This window comes from Stenella coeruleoalba, assembly GCF_951394435.1.
Source record: "Stenella coeruleoalba genome assembly, chromosome: 4".
Taxonomy (NCBI): Eukaryota; Metazoa; Chordata; class Mammalia; order Artiodactyla; family Delphinidae; genus Stenella; species Stenella coeruleoalba.
In genome coordinates, this window is record NC_137149.1 from 65,305,173 (window position 1) to 65,323,433 (window position 18,261).

At 43.2% G+C, this 18,261-nt stretch overlaps 1 protein-coding gene across 6 annotated transcripts in view; it reads left to right on the top strand.

Moving 5' to 3' along the window:
- LIMCH1 (LIM and calponin homology domains 1) overlaps window positions 1-18,261 on the top strand; it is a 342,867-nt gene that overhangs the window by 143,479 nt on the left and 181,127 nt on the right. For all 6 annotated transcript variants that reach the window (XM_079919399.1, XM_079919394.1, XM_079919397.1 and 3 more), the window contains exon 2: window positions 819-889. In XM_079919399.1, coding sequence (XP_079775525.1) covers window positions 819-889 — 71 coding nt within the window. The remainder of the gene's footprint in view (window positions 1-818; window positions 890-18,261) is intronic.

Here is an 18,261-nt window from a genome sequence, read left to right on the forward strand (position 1 = left end):
TTCTGTTTATTCCATCTATTCTGTATTCCCTTTTACTTTTTTCTTTTTTATGGTTAGAGTATCTTTTTTATAATTCCATTTAATCTCCTTTCTTGGCTTATTAGCTATATTTTAAAATTTTGCTATTTTAGAGGTTGCTTTAGGATTTATAGCATGCATATTTACCTGGCATATTGTAGATGCTCAATAAATATCTACTGAATGAAAAAATGAATACCCTGGTGCCCAGACCAAAGGGCTGCTGAGAGCCAGAGGCATCAAGAAAGGCCATCAGTACTATGTTTTTATCAGACACAGCACAGTTCATTCTTTGCCAGCTTTTATTTTCCTTTTTCACACCGTGTTAGTATGGATATTGGCTTTTCTCCCTCCAGTCTTGATGTTAGTCTCTCAAGGTTAGGGGGTCTGTGTCCTCCTCTCCTCTGCCCCCTTAATGTTTTAACAAATAGATACTTTACCCTTAGGTGGTGCTTTCTGCAGGCTTTTTTGAAAGTGTGGGTTGGACCCTCAGGATGAAAGAGGCTGTGGCCTTGACTTATCATGGCCAAACCCCAAAAGTAATATCCTTATCAGGAAGAACAGATATTTTTTAAGGTATTGGATAGGAAAAAAAACTTCAAAGAAATGGTCTAAATTTAAGATTAGCTGATCTAAGCAAAGCTACACATGGAAAGGAAATTCAGACCTAACAGATTTTTCCCATTCTTGGAGTGCCACCAGTTATTTCAAGTCTCTTGAAATATCTTGGAAAAAAATCACTGAGCTTCCTGATTAAAAAAGAAAAATTTATGCTCTGTTTTTCTTTTTTTCTTTTCCAGCAAGTAACTGGCAGAAGTTTTGGTGATAAAGATTTTCGGACAGGGTTAGAAAATGGAATCCTTCTCTGCGAGTAAGTATAGCCTATATTCAGTTGGTTTTATTCAAGAAAAATCATTAATGCTATTCAGTTTGTCTGAAAAACTTCTAGTGTTTGTTTTGAATTTATTCACAGTTTGAATCTGAAATTCTAAAACAAATCACTTAGGTGGGTTAGGCAGTAAAGATAAGTAGCCTTGGGGCAGTAGGGAGTGGTGGGGACCTTGGCAATTTCAAATTAGTTAAAGAAGGAATATCTGGTAGCTGCTACTCAGTTCCAACCAACTTTTACAATGTAGGAATTCAGGCCCAAGTAATTGGAAGGTTGTGGACCAAGTTGTGGTAAAAAAAAGCAGCTTTTCTCCCCTTATTCCCTCCAAACAAAAACAGCTTGTGCCAAGTAAAAGCAGGGCTTTCTATTTACTGACAACATCTTGAAACATGCCAGGCAATCTTCCTCACTAGGCCTACTTCCCTGAGGTATTTTGAATATATTTAATTTGTGCTGTTGACAAAATAACTGCAGTGTTCAATTTTTGTGTTTTGAACCTGGGCTTTGTCATAGAGTGCTCCTGTGATGATGGATTCAAGAGCTTTCTGTGAAGTGCTTCCAGACACAAAATAAGCTAGAGCCTTAATACTTATAGAGGGATGGACATAAACTTCAAATCAAGATTTTGTATTTTGAATTCATTTGATAGGTTCTGTCATTTGGATAACTGATTTTTGTTTTATTGAGTTGAAATGTACATGCATGAAATGCACAGCTCCTAGATATACAACCCAGTGGATTTAGTAAACTGTGTACATTCATGTAACCTACACCCTGAGCAAAATATAGAGCACAAAGCTCTCTCATGTCCCTTCCCAGTCAATGTCAACCACCTATAGAAAAGCACTGTTCTGATTTCTATCACCATAGCATCTATTTTGCCTTATCCTGAACTTTATGTAAATGGAATCACATAGAATGCACTCTTACCTTGGGACTTGCAGAATATTGTTTGAGATCCACCGAAGTAGTTGAAAGAGCAGGGGTTTTGGAGTCTGAGCTATAGAGGCTCAAATCCTTTCTTCACCCCTTAAATCATATAACCTCCTTGAGTCTCATTTGTTTCTCTTTAAAGGGGTAGTAAAAAGTTTACAACTCCTGCCTATTTCATAAGTTTGTCGTGAATTTCAAGAGGATAATGTGGATAAGGTGCTTTAAAAAATTACATTTGCTGTACAAATGTTGATTATTATGCAGCAATTTTCAACATAGTTCATGTCAGTGTTTATTTTTTCTGCTCTCCACTGCCTTTCTTTCTTCAAAGAGAAATTTACATCCCCTGATTTCTTCCTTTTGTTTTTTTAAATAAATTTATTTATTTTTGGCTGCGTTAGGTCTTTGTTGCTGCACGCGGGCTTTCTCTAGTTGCAGCGAGCGGAGGCTACTCTTCGTTGTGGTGCACGGGTTTCTCATTGCGGTGGCTTCTCTTGTTGCGGAGCACGGGCTCTAGGTGCGCGGGCTTCAGTAGTTGCGGTACGCGGGCTCAGTAGTCGTGGCTCACAGGTTCTAGAGAGCAGGCTCAGTAGTTGTGGCACACAGGCTTAGTTGCTTTGCGGCATGTGGGATCTTCCCAGAAGATCCCCCTGCATTGGCAGGTGGATTCTTAACCACTATGCCACCAGGGAAGCCTGTACACCCCCTGATTTCTGTTTCCATACCTTCTTTCCTGTGGAGTCTCTCCCCTCTTCTCATACGTTACTTTCCTCACCACCTCTTTTCCCTTTATTAAATCTAAATCAGAGCTCATCTCTTAGGTAAACCATAATTAGTTTAGCATCTCACGGAGACAAACTCAGACAGGCTCTAAATACTTCTCTTGTGTTCTAGCATCTGCTCCTCCAATGATTCTGGGCTTAGCCCTCTCCTGATGTTAACAGATGAGCCAGAATCTGATGTAATTTATGTGCATCATGCTCTCTTAAGTCTGTTGAAGTGGGTCTTTGGTACCAACTTTTGTTTTCCTAACATTAGCTCCAAAGATTCTTATAGGCGTCCACCTCTCCATCATATGAGTAAATCTGTTATAGAATAATATCGCTTGCCTCCCTTTGGATTAGGTAGGCTTGTCTGAAGACAAGGCTTGGATCCAGAGACATCTGCCCACATGGACTTTGTTTCTTACCCAGTTGATGCTGAGTTGGAGGATGGAGTCTCTCGTGTGGAGTGGCACGAACTGTTGGCCTTTTACAAACACATTAATGAATGGGTTGTTGAGAGGTGGAGAGGTGGGTTTAGGTCCAGACCATGGTTAGGAAATAGTATGGTTAGACAGCATGGAGGCACAGATTATAGCCAGGAGCCTCTTTAAATAAATAAAGGGTTTTGACTGCTGACAGCCTGCGGGTGAGCTGAGGGAAATGGCCAACACAGAGGATGTGGACAAATGTTACTGTCTAGGTAGGTAGGATAAAACCCAGGACAAGTGAGTTATTGTTTAACTCCTCTAACCACAGAGGATTAGACCCCCTGGCGTATTTGAAGGAGTCTGAGGACCAGGGTCAAGTCCTGGCTTCCCCGTGGGACTCCCTCTGGCAGTCCTGGTGCAGAGTTTGTGAAGGTGGAATGAACTGCACTGGTGTCCTGAAAGCCAGCAGCGTGAGTCCCAGCCGAGCCTCGGAGAGAAGGCTGGGACAGCAGCCAGACCAACAAGACGCAGACAGAGTTCTAAGTGCAGGGCCCACAGCACAATGAGAGACAGAAGTAAGACTCAGGAGCAGAATGCACTGAAGGTCGGGACAGTGAAAGGAGAAGATCTCCCTCTCCTTTTTGTCAGGGATGGGGGCGTGGCTAAGTGTGATCTGAACCGGAGCGTATTGGGCTGCTGCAGACTGAGATTAGCAAGGACTCGTATCCAGAGACTAATCTGACAAGGAGGGGGACTTGCACTGTTCCAGGCATGGGGTGGGCTGATGGTAGGGCCTGAAAGGCAGGAAACCCAGTTTGGAGAGTCTCAGGAAAGTGAGGGTTCTCTTTGGAGAGTAGATGAGAATACCTAAGGCTGTGCCACGCTCTAGAACCAGAGAGAGTTTTGTGGATGCTGGTGATTGAGAAGTTCTAACTCTCAACCACCACCCATGTAGCAATACTTGAAAACATAAGAACTCTCTATATTTTCAAATTTTGAAAACTGGCAGTTCACCTCTTCTGAGTTGGATTGGCTCTAAATGTTGGTTGCAATCGTGGAGAAACACCACGCTGTTTGTTCACTGAAAATGTCCTGGTTCGTAGAGAATGGACTTGAGAACACGGGGAGGGGGAAAGTAAGCTGGGACGAAGCGAGAGAGTGGCATGGACTTATATATACTACCAAACGTAAAATAGATAGCTAGTGGGAAGCAGCCGCATAACACAGGGAGATCAGCTCGGTGCTTTGTGACCACCTAGAGGGATGGGATGGGGAGGGTGGGAGGGAGATGCAAGAGGGAGGAGATATGGGGATATACGTATAGCTGATTCACTTTGTTATAAAGCAGAAACTAACACACCACTGTAAAGCAATTATACCCCAGTAAAGATGTTAAAAAAAATATCGTGGTTGTTTATGAGTCTGAAAAAAACCTCACAGTTCTTCTCAAACAGAAGGGCATATTCTGGGCCTGGGGTCTGGTTTTCCTCTTGCCAGCCCGATTCTAAACTTACCTGTGGCCTACAAGGACTATTATGATACCCATTTTTCAGAGCAAGTAACTGAGGTACAGAGATTAAATAACTAGGCTAAGGTTGTACCAGATGAGAAAGATTTAAATTCAGAAGTCTGATTCCTTTGCTTTTGCTCTTAATCATTGTCCTGTGTCCAGAGTTGGGATTTTAATGGGAGAGAAAAGCAAGAGGTTGGGTGGTGGCGGTGGGATGGAGTTGGTGCCGGAAAACCTAGAGTTTGGGGAGAAATGCAGTACAGAGGGTAACCACGGCGTCTCAGCTGGACAGAGGAAGAAGGAGGACTGTGTGGGGTTGGTGGTCTTGGAAAAATATAAGCATCAAGGGCCTGGTGGACCGTCTTAAGACAAGAAGGCAAGTCCAGTGAGAGGGAGGGCGTGAGAGAGCTGAGGGGGTAGGAGGCTATGGTCGGCTGACAGTGTAGGGGTTTCAGTATTCTTAGGTAAGCCTGTCCAAACTTGATGGCGACAAATGAGGTTGGTGGACCTGTACTAAAGACTACAGAGATAGGGGAGAGAAAAGACTGGCACCTCCAGGCAGCACATAAGATGGAAATTGAGTAGCCTCAGAATCGCCCTGGGAGCTCTTTTACTTCGCCTGTGAAATGCAGTACACTTGCCCTCGCACATGTACCCCCGAAAACAGTAATACTTATGCATAAATGTATAACTAATGGCAAGAATAAAATAGAGTGCCTGTGCCAGATAGAATTATAGTAGATGTATTTTTGCTCTGTCTCTCTTTTCCTCTGTTGTTTTTGCCAAGTGTGTGTAGTTGAAGTTTGGAGGTTAAATGCTCAAACGATGTGAGCTCTCCGCTGAGCATTAACTAAATGGCCTAGGGTCAAAGTTTGACAAAGCTGCAAATGTGTGACAAGTGTCATGCTTTTAGAAATGTTAAATGAATACCGCATTGTGTACTTGGGGACTTAAGAATTTAAAAGAAAGGCTGCAAAGACTATTCCCTAAGGAAGCCACTCCCAGTATGGAGCCAGTAATGACTGTCATCTAGTTCCCTGAACCCAGATCAGAGAGACTGTTGTGAAATATTCCAGAAAGGAAAGTTTCTGACTTGTTTTCCTAAGACTTTATTATATAGATAGAACGCTATGGAATTCCGTCTGTATCAGGAGTTGGCAAATTCTGGCCCATGTCCTGTTTTTGTGCAGGCCTTCCTTCTTGCTAAGAACGGTTTTTACATTCTAAAAGAGTTGTAAACAACAAAACAAAACAAATCGAAACAAAGCAAGAGTTTGTATGGGGCTCACAGAGCCTAAAAATGTTTACTACCTGTTGGTCCTTTACAGAAAGAATTTGCCAGCCCATGAGGACTATGGACTTAATTTTGGATGTGAATTGCTTACCCTCATAAAGTTAAGTAGTTCAGGCAGTGCAAAGCGCTATTTGGGGAAATCAAATACCTTTTCAAGAAAGGTTTTCTCATGAGTCTCTTTACAAGTCCACCCCACCCTGCCAACTTTTTAGTTTGAAAAATTTTAAACTTACAGAGAAGTGACAAGAATAATGTAATGATACTCCATATACCCTACAACTATACGCAAATGCTTCAGGACAAAAGAGGCATAGACAGAAAGAGATAAAGTTAGTACAGTAAAATGATAATAATAATAATTGCATCTAGTTGCAGTGTATACGCTCTCCTTTGTTCTCTGTGGTTTGGTTTCACATCCTTGCCTCACCCTTTTCATTCTTTTTGGTTACTATCCAAGAATATATATTTAACAAAAGCCAGTTCAAATCTGTTTATGGAGAGCATAGTGGAAAGTGAATGGATTTGGGAACTCCTAGGTTGAATCCAATGCAATTGTTGTATTAGTAGAACAAAACCAGTCAGATAATGTGATTTCATATGCTTCAACCTAGTGGCCAGTCCAGATCCTAGATTTGCCTCCTGTGTGTCCTTAGGCAAGTTACCTCACCTCCCTGAACCCCAGTTTCCTCATCTATAAAACCAGATATAAGTATACCTAATTCATGGGGCTGTTCAGAGGAGTAAATGAATTGATAATGTGTATAAACTCTTTAGTGCTTGTAACATAGCAGGCACTTAAATGTTAGCTTTTCTCCTTTTGTCCACGAAATGGGGAAAATTCATACCTCATAAGATACTTGAGAGATTCCAGTGAGAGAATATGTGAACCGCTCCGCGGTGTCTGGCGCTGGGCTGGCATCCCGGATCGCTCGCCATTTTCATTATTATTGTTGGAGATAGGCCTAAAGTCAATTATAAATATGACACAGTCAGTGCAACTCTGTGTCACTGTGCACCCGTCAGCTCTCTCACTGGGCTGCCAGCAAGCCACAGGATGAACCAACTGGAGGCTTACTTCCTAGCTCCTTTTGCCTAGCCTGTGATCAAAAACTGGGCAAGAACATTTGGGTCCCTTACAAACTTGATCATCTGTGAATAATGAACTTTGGCTGTCAGAGCTCAAGGCTGAGAGCGATTGTTTTGAAAACAGTGGCCTGGACCTCTGTGGTGATGTCATTTCCTCCTGCTTCCTCCAGTATGTTGTGGTTTCTTTCTCTGGGAAGTTGTTCCAGAACACTCTGGGCAGAGTTAGTGGGTTCCTCCCTGGCGTCTAAGTACCTGTACAGCCTCCGCACTAGCTGTTGTCACAGCGCTCGACCTCTTTATCCCACGTCTCCTTCCTGTACCAGATTGAAAGCTTCCTGAAGACCTCTTCTATTTATCTTCGGATTTCCCCCCTTGGACACTGGTCTGGCACACAATACATCTGTTACAAACAGCTGTTGGATAAATTGAGTCCAGTAGTAAGAGTTCTACCTAGGCATTTAATCCTCATTAGATCATTAACTTTCTCCCAGTTTTTTTGCTGTCATCATCAGTATTATCCTGTTTCTCTCCCTTCTCTTCTCTCCTTCCCTCCACACTCTACCCCTCCCTCTCCTTCACACACACACAGACACACACAGACACACACACACACACACACACACACACACAATTTTACATAAAGAATGGACCCATCCCTGAAGACTGGGAGTTCAACAGATGGAAGTTTCTGCTTTCTTTACCTATAAGATTCTCCATGATAGCTCTATCTTCTTAGGAGTCATAGAAGTGAACTTCTGGGGTTTGTCCTGCAGACACGTTTTGATGGAATGCAAAGTCCGAGTATGTTGGTCTGCCAATAAGTGACCAATAAAGAATGGCTCAGTGGATTTTTGTCTCAGTTCTTATGTTGCTGAAATAATTTTCTGAAGATAAGAAACCTGTTGGCAAATACTTGTCTGTATCATTGCCGATGAATGAGCTGCTTATTCTAAGAAGGAGGGCTTGTCTTAGATTCTTGTCCTGATTTCAACATAAGACGTGGTGTGCCACGGATACGCACTCATCTTCTAGGACAGGTTGGGAGTTGATGGCGTAGCTTCCCGTGGAGACATTTTGTCACACGGAGGACTTACTGGATACTGACTCTGTTCTGCACAGCCCCACACTAGGCACCGAGGGGCATAAAAAGGGCGTGTAAGGCTTGATCCTTGATCTTCAAGAGTTTTATAATGGGCTTGGGCGTTGGCGCACACACAAAGCAGTGGTTACTGTGTAAACCAGTGTATGAGTAAATGCAAAAGTGACTAAGATTTAATCCCCAAATTTAATAGAAGTTAAACAAGGGGAGATTGTTGTAGTTTGGGAGACAGTTATTGGAGAGATGTTACATCTTTACTTAAGGTGAGAATAGGCTGAGGGAAAGAGAGGGCAGACTACACAGGAACAAGAGTGGGGGAAAGGTTTGGGGACAGGAATGAGGATGATGTGTTTGGCAAACACAGGGGAGATCTGCCTGGCAGGGGGTTGGGGCGGGAGGTGTCCCTTTCTTCATCCAATTAACCTTTTTAAGAACCTGCTTACAGGTGTGGCAAGTGACTATAGACACTAGTAAACTATGCCATAACGTTATGTAACTGGGGCATCCTGATCAGATCTGGAATCTAAATCCTGACCCCATGTGGTATGTTAACCTCAGAGTTCCTTGAGGAAGTGACATGTAGGTAGAGACCTGAATGAAGAGCAGAAATTGGCCCAGAAAGAGGGAAGAGAGGTGAAAGGAGGGAGGAAACATGTTCTAGCTGAGAGAATAACATGTTTGAGATTCTTAAGATAGAAGCTCCATGTACTATAGGAGTTGCAAGAAGACTTACTTGGCGAAAATGTAGGAAACAGGGAGGACAATGATATGAGATGAGGATGGATGAAGAAGAGAAGTAGGCAGGATCAAGATTGCACAGGGCGGGCTTCCCTGGTGGCGCAGTGGTTGAGAGTCCGCCTGCCGATGCAGGGGACACGGGTTCGTGCCCCGGTCCGGGAAGATCCCACATGCCGCTGAGCAGCTGGGCCCATGAACCATGGCCGCTGAGCCTGCGCGTCCGGAGCCTGTGCTCTGCAACGGGAGAGGCCACAACAGTGAGAGGCCTGTGTATCGCAAAAAAAAAAAAAAAAAAAAAAAAAGATTGCACAGGGTCTTGAAACCACAAAAGGAGTTTTGGGTGTGATCTCCAGAGCAATGAAAACAAGAGGAATTTAAAAGAGATCAACAGGACTTGGTAGGGTATAGGGATAAATGAATGAAAGAAAAGACTAAAAAATCACTTCAGCGTTTCAGTTGTTAATGACAAGCAGGGTGGGCCCTTGCTGCAAGTTGGAAGGGGTCCTTTATTTGGTGGGAGAGGTCATGATTTCAGTTTGGGCAGACTGAGTTTAGGGTACAGACAGTCCACTCAGGCAGAGAGTCCTGTAGGCTACTGGGGACAAAGGCAGAACTTAGGGGTGAGATGATGGATTTAACTTATTTGAATTGGACTTGCCAGCCATGGGTGGACATCAGGGTTAAGCTGTGATATATGACAGTCTCTCTAAGGGAAAGATCACATCAAGAAAGAGCAGCAGAGCAAGGTTCCAGTTTGAGGAATTCTTCTCCCTGGTCAGAGATGAGAGAAAGAGAAGCTCACAGAGAGGCTATCAGAGAGAAGAGAGAAAACCCAGGGAGCGTGGTGTCATGGAAACCAAGGAAGCTAAGAAGACTTCTAAGGAGCTGGAGGTCACTTGTATTGCATGGCCCTGGCAGAGGTCAGCTCCGAAAAGTCCTGTCTCACTGGTAGAGGGAGGCACTGAAGACTTTTGTCAGTTAATAGCCATCTCTGGGAACTGCCAATCAACTGATCATGATTTGACTTGATGGTCTGAGCTCTGGCTCATGCTTTTGCATCATTTCAATAGGCTATTGTTAGAGACCTTATCTAATATAAACTATACATGGAGTATTTTCCTCAACTATTGATAAGGAGATGAGATTAGTTAGACCCAATGGCTTAATAGTGAAGTGACCATATATCAAACAAAACGCTTTTGAGAGTGAAAGAAGGCGTTAATCAGCTGAGATGCTGGAACAACAAACGAAACCTGGGACAGTCCTCAGCTAACTGTATGTACGTAGGTATGGATGTATATATGTATGTACGCACATGTGCGTCGGGGTGTGTGTGTGTGTGCATGGTCACCCCAGTGGTTGGCGATTCCAGACTGGTGTCTTCCAGTCACCATTACCTTGTTCAGTATTCACAAACCCTTCCCTTATTTTATCCTCTCTGTAACTGCAGTAGGTGAACGACCTGGATCAGATCGTCCCACCACTCCCTTGTTGATGATGAGATGGAGACCCCAGGTTGTAGAGCACAGTGTCTTCCAGCTCTTCATCTAGAGCTCTTTCTCTAACCCAGATGCTCACTTAAATCTCAGCAAACTTGGGTCCTTTTGCCCTTACTGATTTTGGCCTTAGTGGACTGGTTAAGAATTTGATAGGCCTCCTATGTAGGGTTCTCCCTTGTCTTTCTGCCAAATCACAACTGGCCTCACTGACTTGGCCTGTCCCCAGCTCTTTGGCACCAAGACTCATTAAGCTTTTAGGTTCAAGTAAGGACATTTCAACCCACTCTTTTAGTAAAGATCTCCAGTGAAAAGCTGCTTTTTGTTTGAAGATTGGCATGGCTTAGGTAGGGCCTTAGGCAAGAACTGAGTATCCCTGACAGTCTTCTGTTAGGAAAGATGAAAACGGATGAAGGATATGGAAGGAGAATTTGTAGGATTCATGATGAGCAAAATGGACTTCCAGTATTGCCTTTTTATTTTTTTCTTTGAATACTCACCAAATAAACATCCCTCAGTTTCTATTTAAAAGAGGGACTCAGCACAGTGTGTAGGGGGGGATTCAACTGTTCCCATTCAAACTGTGCGCTAGCATCAATTACAAGAATCTACTTGTGGGAGGGGGGGCTTTTGTGTGCATCTGAAACGTTCTGAAGCTCATCTACCTTTGCAAATATTTTTTTCATTTAAAAGTATATAATCCTTGTTGCAACTTCTTTTCTCTTAATATATATGGCAAGTATGTTTTGATTTCATGCTTCCAACACTGTGTTTGAAACTTATTTTAGCATATTTATCATTCAGGAACCACTTCCCTCAAAATGTGATTTCCTTCACCCTATCAATCTGTGCCTTGATAAATATTAAACTTCTGCTCATGGAAATCACAGGCTTAATCTCTTTCCTCCTGAACAAATTTATTACACATTTATTGGAATGATCAATTGACTTAAAAAAATATATATATAACAACAGGTTTAAATATGGGCTGCTTGTGTGGCAGAGGAGAAACCGGCCTATCCCACTGGATGCCTGTGGGCTTACCTGCTGGATTAGGCTTTGCTTGTATTTGAGAGGATTTAGTAGCTCCCTAATTGTATTTCCTTAATAATCCATTTTTTGATGGTCTCTACTGGGCTATCAGGTTGGGTGCGCTGGCCTCCCACAGTGAAGTGTGCAAAATTCTTGCCTCAAGCATGCCATTCTAAATGTTTCCCTTCGGTTACCCACAGGAGAGGACCTTTTCTTAGCCCACCAAGGACCCAGTTTATAAATGATTCCTTTCTAAAGTTAACCATGCAGAAATAGACTTCCCTCTTCATATTAAGGGGAAAAAGAAAGAGGGGAGGCCTGTGGGAAAGGCAAGTCAGACAGAGGGAGCAGCAAGCTTGTGGAAGTGCTCAGCAATGTGAGGGAGTTTTGCATGTTCACGGAAGGAACTGTGGCCAGAGCCTAGGATGAAATGGGGCAGGCCAGAGAGGAAAGGTAGGTATCAGGTCCATTTGCACAAGACCTGGAATAGCATGTTAAGGAGTTTAAACAGCATCCAGTGGGCAGTAGACAGCCAGCATGGTCTCTATTCAGAGGAGATTCAATGAGATTAGGTTGTTTTTTAGGAAATGACATCTGTTGGCCGTGGAGACTTTTGATTACTTTCTGCTGTGCACCAAACACGAATATTTGAAAAAAATGTCATGCTTCCCGAGGAGAAGCAGAAATGCTTCCTACACTTGTCTTGCTACGTCTATCCTTAATTTACCGTCTTACTATGTACATTCTATGTTTCCAAAGTTCTTTTCCAAGCCACTCATTTAGAACTTGGAAACTATCTCCCCATAGACTAGTGTTCTGTGGGGGGAACGTCTTATGTAACCCATATCACGTCTGTGTTAGTGTCGGGCCCATGTAGAACCCAGTTTCCTGGTGGGGTTTGGGCTTAGCTTGGCACCTGGTGTGGGGTGTTTGATAACAACATGTGGAATGAATAGGAAATTGATTCAGAATGATAACTAGCCACGTTAGGAGCTGACCTCCCCTTTCCAGGATAGCAAAGGGCCTCTTCAGTACTTGCCTTTTCCCCATCACCCTCAGGACAGCAAGTGAGATGGGGGGACAGGAGCCTTGGCAGGAATTAAAGGATAGCTAGGCTTTGGCAGTGAAGCAGGGCCAGAGGCAGCTGCGGACACGGCTGTGGTGCCGCCGAGATTGTCCTTGGACTGCTTACCGCCTTTGCTTTGCTGCTTCCTCCCTTCCTTCCTCCCCATCCCCAGTGTTACCGACCGTGCCCTTGCAAGCCTGCCCTCCGAAAGGACTGACATTATCTCATTCCCTCACTTCTGTGCTTCCGTCTCTCCCAACTCCCAACCTCGCTTTAGCCACAGACAGGATGCTTGGGAGCAGAAGTGAGCCAATAGTTAACACATCAGATTCCCACTTGTGGGCAGGGCTGGGGTCCAAACCTGCTTGGCAGCCCGGGGAAGGGGATGGCAGGGCGGCAGGGAAGAGATGTTAATAACTTCCATTTATGAAGTGCGCACTGTACACCAGGCCTGTGCCAAATGTATGATACGCATTATTTCACACTCTCATGCCATGACCAAGAGGTATTATTGTGCCCATTTTTCAGAGGAGGAAACTGAGTCTCAATGTTGAATACTTAAATAACTTGCCTAGGGAGTTGCCGAGCTGGGATTTGCACCTCAGGTCTTTCTATCTCTGGAGGTTCCTATTTCTGTTGGAATTTTATGGGTCTCAATCCTGGAACTCTTGGTTCTGAGTGCTTCTTGCTGAAAAAGTATGGAGAGCAAGGAACTGGCTTCCTTTCCGAGCTGCATCCCAGCAATTTCGCATTCCAAGTGTTCTCCCACCCTCCTGACAGTAAACCCAGCAGTACCAGGTTTTAGCTGTGCAAAAGAAATACCAATTACAATCATTTGTACATAATTACTACATAGCACAGTGATGATTACACGTATCATTGCCTGTGTCGGTGTAACTTCAGGCGCCATTTTATTTGGTTACGCTAAAGTCTCTTCACGTATTGCCAGCTTTCACGGTTCATTGATCACATGTGCCATCTTAAACTTAGAGCTTATAAAAGCGGGGAGGACCTTGCGTGGGAGGCACGGTGGGAAAGGCAGCTTGGGCATGAAGGGGCTTGATTACCAGGTGAAGGCATTTGGAGGGCATCCTGTGGGCACTCAGGAGCCTGGGAGTCATTGGAGGAAGGAAGCAACATGGCCAAAGCCAGGGTTTAGATGGGGTCGGTTTGGGGTGCATTGGGCAGATTGATTAAGATGGCAGAGACTGGTGGCTGGAGACTAGTTATTGAAATGCAAGAAGTAAAGCACTCTTCTCAGTGTAGGAACCTGAGTTTGTAACCCTAACTCTACCACTTAGGATCTCTGATCTCAGATATGTGCCTGGTGACAGTTTCCTTTCCTAGATTTTTAACTGATTTTTAGGCCTTTTCTAATCCAAAAATTCTGTAATTTCTAGACAGCAAGGATGGTATGCAAAGGTGAGACTGTGAGAGACATTGAAAATGAATCAAAAGGACTCCAAGATATTCAGATAATTGCTGGAGTTTCCCTTTCATGTTTATAGATGATTTCATCACTGTTGGCTTTTTTTGTTTGCTTTTTGGGTTTGTTTGTTTGTTTTAGTATTAAGAGCAGAAGTGATAGGCAAGAAGACTTTTTACCCCTAGCAAATGTAGGAAAATAAAAATGGGTCCATTTGCTTACAATGGCCCAAATTTGAACTCTTCTGCGTCCTGCTGCCTCCCAACAAGACCCAGGGGAAAGGATGTGCCCAGGTGTTTAATTTTGCGTTTTAGGACAGGATTTTCCTGGGTACAGTTTGGCAAAGTAAGGCCCCTTTTTATTGAGAAAAGACCTCCTGGAGAGCTTTAATAGTTAAGGTAATGCTGGCTGCTGTAACTAATAAACTCCTAACTCTCAGTGGTTTAATGCAACGAAAACGTCCTTCTCACTCTCGTGTAGCTCAGTTTTGGCAGCAGGAAAGGGTGGCGATGACTCTGCTCCCGGTCGTTGTTCAGGGACCCCAGCTAACAGAGACTCCATCCTCAACATGTGATTTCTAAAGTCTTCCCTGGTGCTGACATCTAACTAGTGAATGGGGGGAGGCAAGGGAGGGAATGGAGAATTGCTTGGGAGAGGTTTTAGGGACAGGCGTAGGTATGACATATGTTACTCTGCCCACTCTCCATTGGTCAGAACTCTTATATTACTACAGAAAACTTCAAAAGAGGCTGAGAGATGTAGCCTAGCTGTGTGTCTAGGGGAGAAAGGAGATGAGCTTGGGGAGCAGCTGCTGCCTTGGGAGGTGTCTTAGGATAGTAACAGCACTGTTGAGCCCTAGAATTCACAGTTAGGCCCAATTTCTTGGAATTTCAAGTCTACAAAGACCTTCTAAAGTCCTTATGATCTCTTTAGGTATGTTGAAGGCAAATGGCTTAAATAGACCTATACTTCACACAGTCTAGACAAGGCATAGCACCCCACAAACATTTGGTAGATATTAATGACGGCAATTTGCATTCCATCACTATTTTGTTCAAATGAAACTCCCCTTTGGTTCAAGTTTCACTTTCCCCCACGTTTTAGTCAATTTTTTCTTGACCTCAGAAAAGGTTTTTTAACTTGCCTGCCTTTGCCAAGGCAACTCTAAAAAGAAATCTCTAAAAATGACATCTGTAACAGGTTTATAGTCAAGGTTAAATTGATCTCATGCTTAGGTTCAAAAACAGTTGCCGTGTTAGGTTAAATGAAAGTGCGCACACCTTTGTCCAGGGTACATAGTCAAACCAGAAAGTGATCAAGGAAACTGCATAGGAAAACACTCTTGAGCCAAATTAAAAGGGACACAAAGCAGGTAATTTTGTGATCATAGTTGCCTATTGCAGCTGTGCAAACCAAGCTAAATGAGATGATGATGTAATCTCTTGTTGCAAAGAATAAAGTGATTTCCCATGAGATTAAGCATGAACTTCCCAACCCTGGGTTCAAGGTCTAGATGGTGTCTCTGCTCTCCCCCAAACTCTAGGATAATTATTAGACTTGAATTTCTGAATTGAATGATGTATAGAGTAAGCTGGATTTTGCAACCCTTTAAAATTTTTACCTTTAATGTTTATTACAGTCCAGTAAAAAAATAAGCTGCCCATTGGTATATTTCCTAACATTTGGATGGTCTTGTATCTTCTGTAGCAGTATTCACAGTATTGTGCCCCTTGAAGAGCTATTATATCAGCTGTTGGAAGAGTCGGTATGAAACAGAACCTCTCTGTCCCACAGTAGGGATTTGAGGGGTTTTTTAAAATTGCAGATAGACACAGATTTCTTCAGTTTGTATTTCATAACCATTAAACAATCATTGAGAGGCTACCATAAGCTGGATATTAAGTGTTAAAAAGAATTACAAAATACAGCCTGTGGTTGAATCAGAACATCAGCCTCATTCCTGGATGTCTCAACAATTGTTTCTTTAAGGAATCTAATCTTTAATCTTTTAAGAATTGGATTCCACAGAATGTGTGCAGAGTATGTCTTTAATTCACCTTCTCAAAAACTCAAGATGGCCATGCATTAGGTAGCATGACAATGAACTACACATGTGCCCAGTTTTGGTCTTCCTGTAGGTTTTAAATCTCTTAGTGAGCGCGCCCCATGAGGGATAGACCTGGGGTCTGCCCTGTCCTCCTTTGTGTCCCCCGTGCCCAGCTCTGGGCCAGAGCATCATGCACGCCCAATAAATATTTGTTGAGTACATAAAGGAACATGTGGACAGCCTTACTTGAAATAGGTCACAGTGTGTTTTAGATTTGGAATATGAGTTTAGTAGACACGATTTCATTTCTATCATATCAGAAGCATGCATTTTTGCGTCATTAACTTTTTGTAATTGAGGATTATCCAAGATTAAAACTTTTCTTCCTGTTTTTAGTCATTTCTTACCATATATATATATATATAGAGAGAGAGAGAGAGAGAGAGAGAGAGAGAGAGAGAGAGAGCAAGCTATACACATCTGTTGACTTGATTCATTTATGTGAGGTTTTTTATCCAAAGGTGGCCAGAAAATAAGTGAAACTTATTTTAGTCTTTGGCAGCTGACTGATGGAAAAGTTGAAACTAAAATGCACTTACTTAACAAAAAGGGACATGCTCCGTATACCAAATGAGTGTGAATATGCAAGTTTCCATTTACCAAATGCTAGCAGCACACATTGTCCCGCTGGCTCCTCACCACAGTTCTGGACGGAAGGTTAGGTTTTCAAAATCCCCCCCCCCTTTTTTTTTTTTTCCGGTACGCGGGCCTCTCACTGCTGTGGCCTCTCCCGTTGCAGAGCACAGGCTCCGGACGCGCAGGCTCAGAGGCCATGGCTCACGGGCCCAGCCGCTCCACGGCATGTGGGATCTTCCCGGACTGGGGCACGAACCTGTGTCCCCTGCATCGGCAGGCGGACTCTCAACCACCGCGCCACCAGGGAAGCCCCCAAATCCCCATTTTTATTAAGGGGAAAACTGAGACTTCGATCAAGTGACCTCCCAGTAGCTCATAGCTAATGTGTGTTTTACCCATTAAAACCTAGACAACTTCCTCCAAATTCATTACACTCTCTTCATGATAACACTGCTGAGCGTTATAAGTTATTTATGATGTTTTATTCATCTATCTGATACCCGTGATTTTTTAATAAACACCAATTTTCTATATATAGTTATAAATTTGTTTTAATACTACTTGCCTATGATGCTGTTTTAAAAGTATAAATCAGATCATTTCAGTCTTCATCTTAAAAATCTGATGTACTTCTAAGTACATCGTACTTAGAAAAAAATCTAGACACCTTACCTGAGCCTGGATGTTGTGTACACCTTGGCTGTCATGTCATGTGTTTCCTCCTTCCACTCACTCTGCTTGGCCACATTGGCCCTGGAATATACTAAGCCCACTCCTGTCTCCAGGCCTTTCTACTTACTGTTCATTCTGCCTGGAACTCTTGTCTCCGGTCTCTCTTTGGCTAATACTTATGTATCTTCCCATTTCTTCCCCAAATGTTACCTCCCCAGAGCAGCCTTCTGATCACCTGATTCAAGTACCACCCGCAGGGGTTACGGTGCTTGTCTTCCCAGTGCTTATGCAATCTGAAATTTTCCTCTCATTTATTTACTTGTTTATTTTCTGTTCCTCCCACTGCCCCACATACTCACTTGTTCTAAGGAGATAAGTTCTAAAGGGCAGGTCTTTCATTTGTCTTCTCCACTACTGCCTTCCCTGGGTCTAGAGCGGTGTGCAACACATGGCAGGCACTTGATAAATAATTGCTGGATAAATAAATATCTGGATATTAGTTCATCCTAATTAGCTCTCATATCTCCAGTTTTTAAATTATCTTTATTTTGTGGGTAAATTTATGCAGGAGACATGGAATGACACCAGTGTTTTTTGGTTATCTAAAATTATGCCAATGTCCCAGAAATGTCTTTAGATGAGTACAAATTTAATCTGTTACCAGACAGAGAGGGCAGACTGTTCTCCTTCTAGCTATAGGTTTTGGGGCTCACAGGTGGGAAACCGGTGTGGGGTTCTGCTAAGTGGGGAGTTGCCACAAGTGAGTGACCGCCTCCTTTTCTCTGGAATTCCTCCTGAGGATGTTGTATGTCATCCGTAGATGAAACGTGACCATTTCCCAGCAGACACCCGCTTCCGTTTTCCTTTTACTCCCACCTAGTGTTAATATTCTCACATTGTATTTAGATAGTTTTTTATTGGGTTTTTGGGTTTTGTTTGTTTTCTGCCGTTTGTTGTTGTTATTGTTTTGTGCTTTGATGCTACATACTGAAGCTGGACTTTCTAAAGCACCAAGCTGCAGTAGGCTTTCCAAACTGGGCTGCCAACTAGCTGTGCATGTCTCTGGGGAAGGCTTCACACCTGTTTGGGGCTCAAGCTTTTCTTCTATAAAAATGGTGGAGTGAATA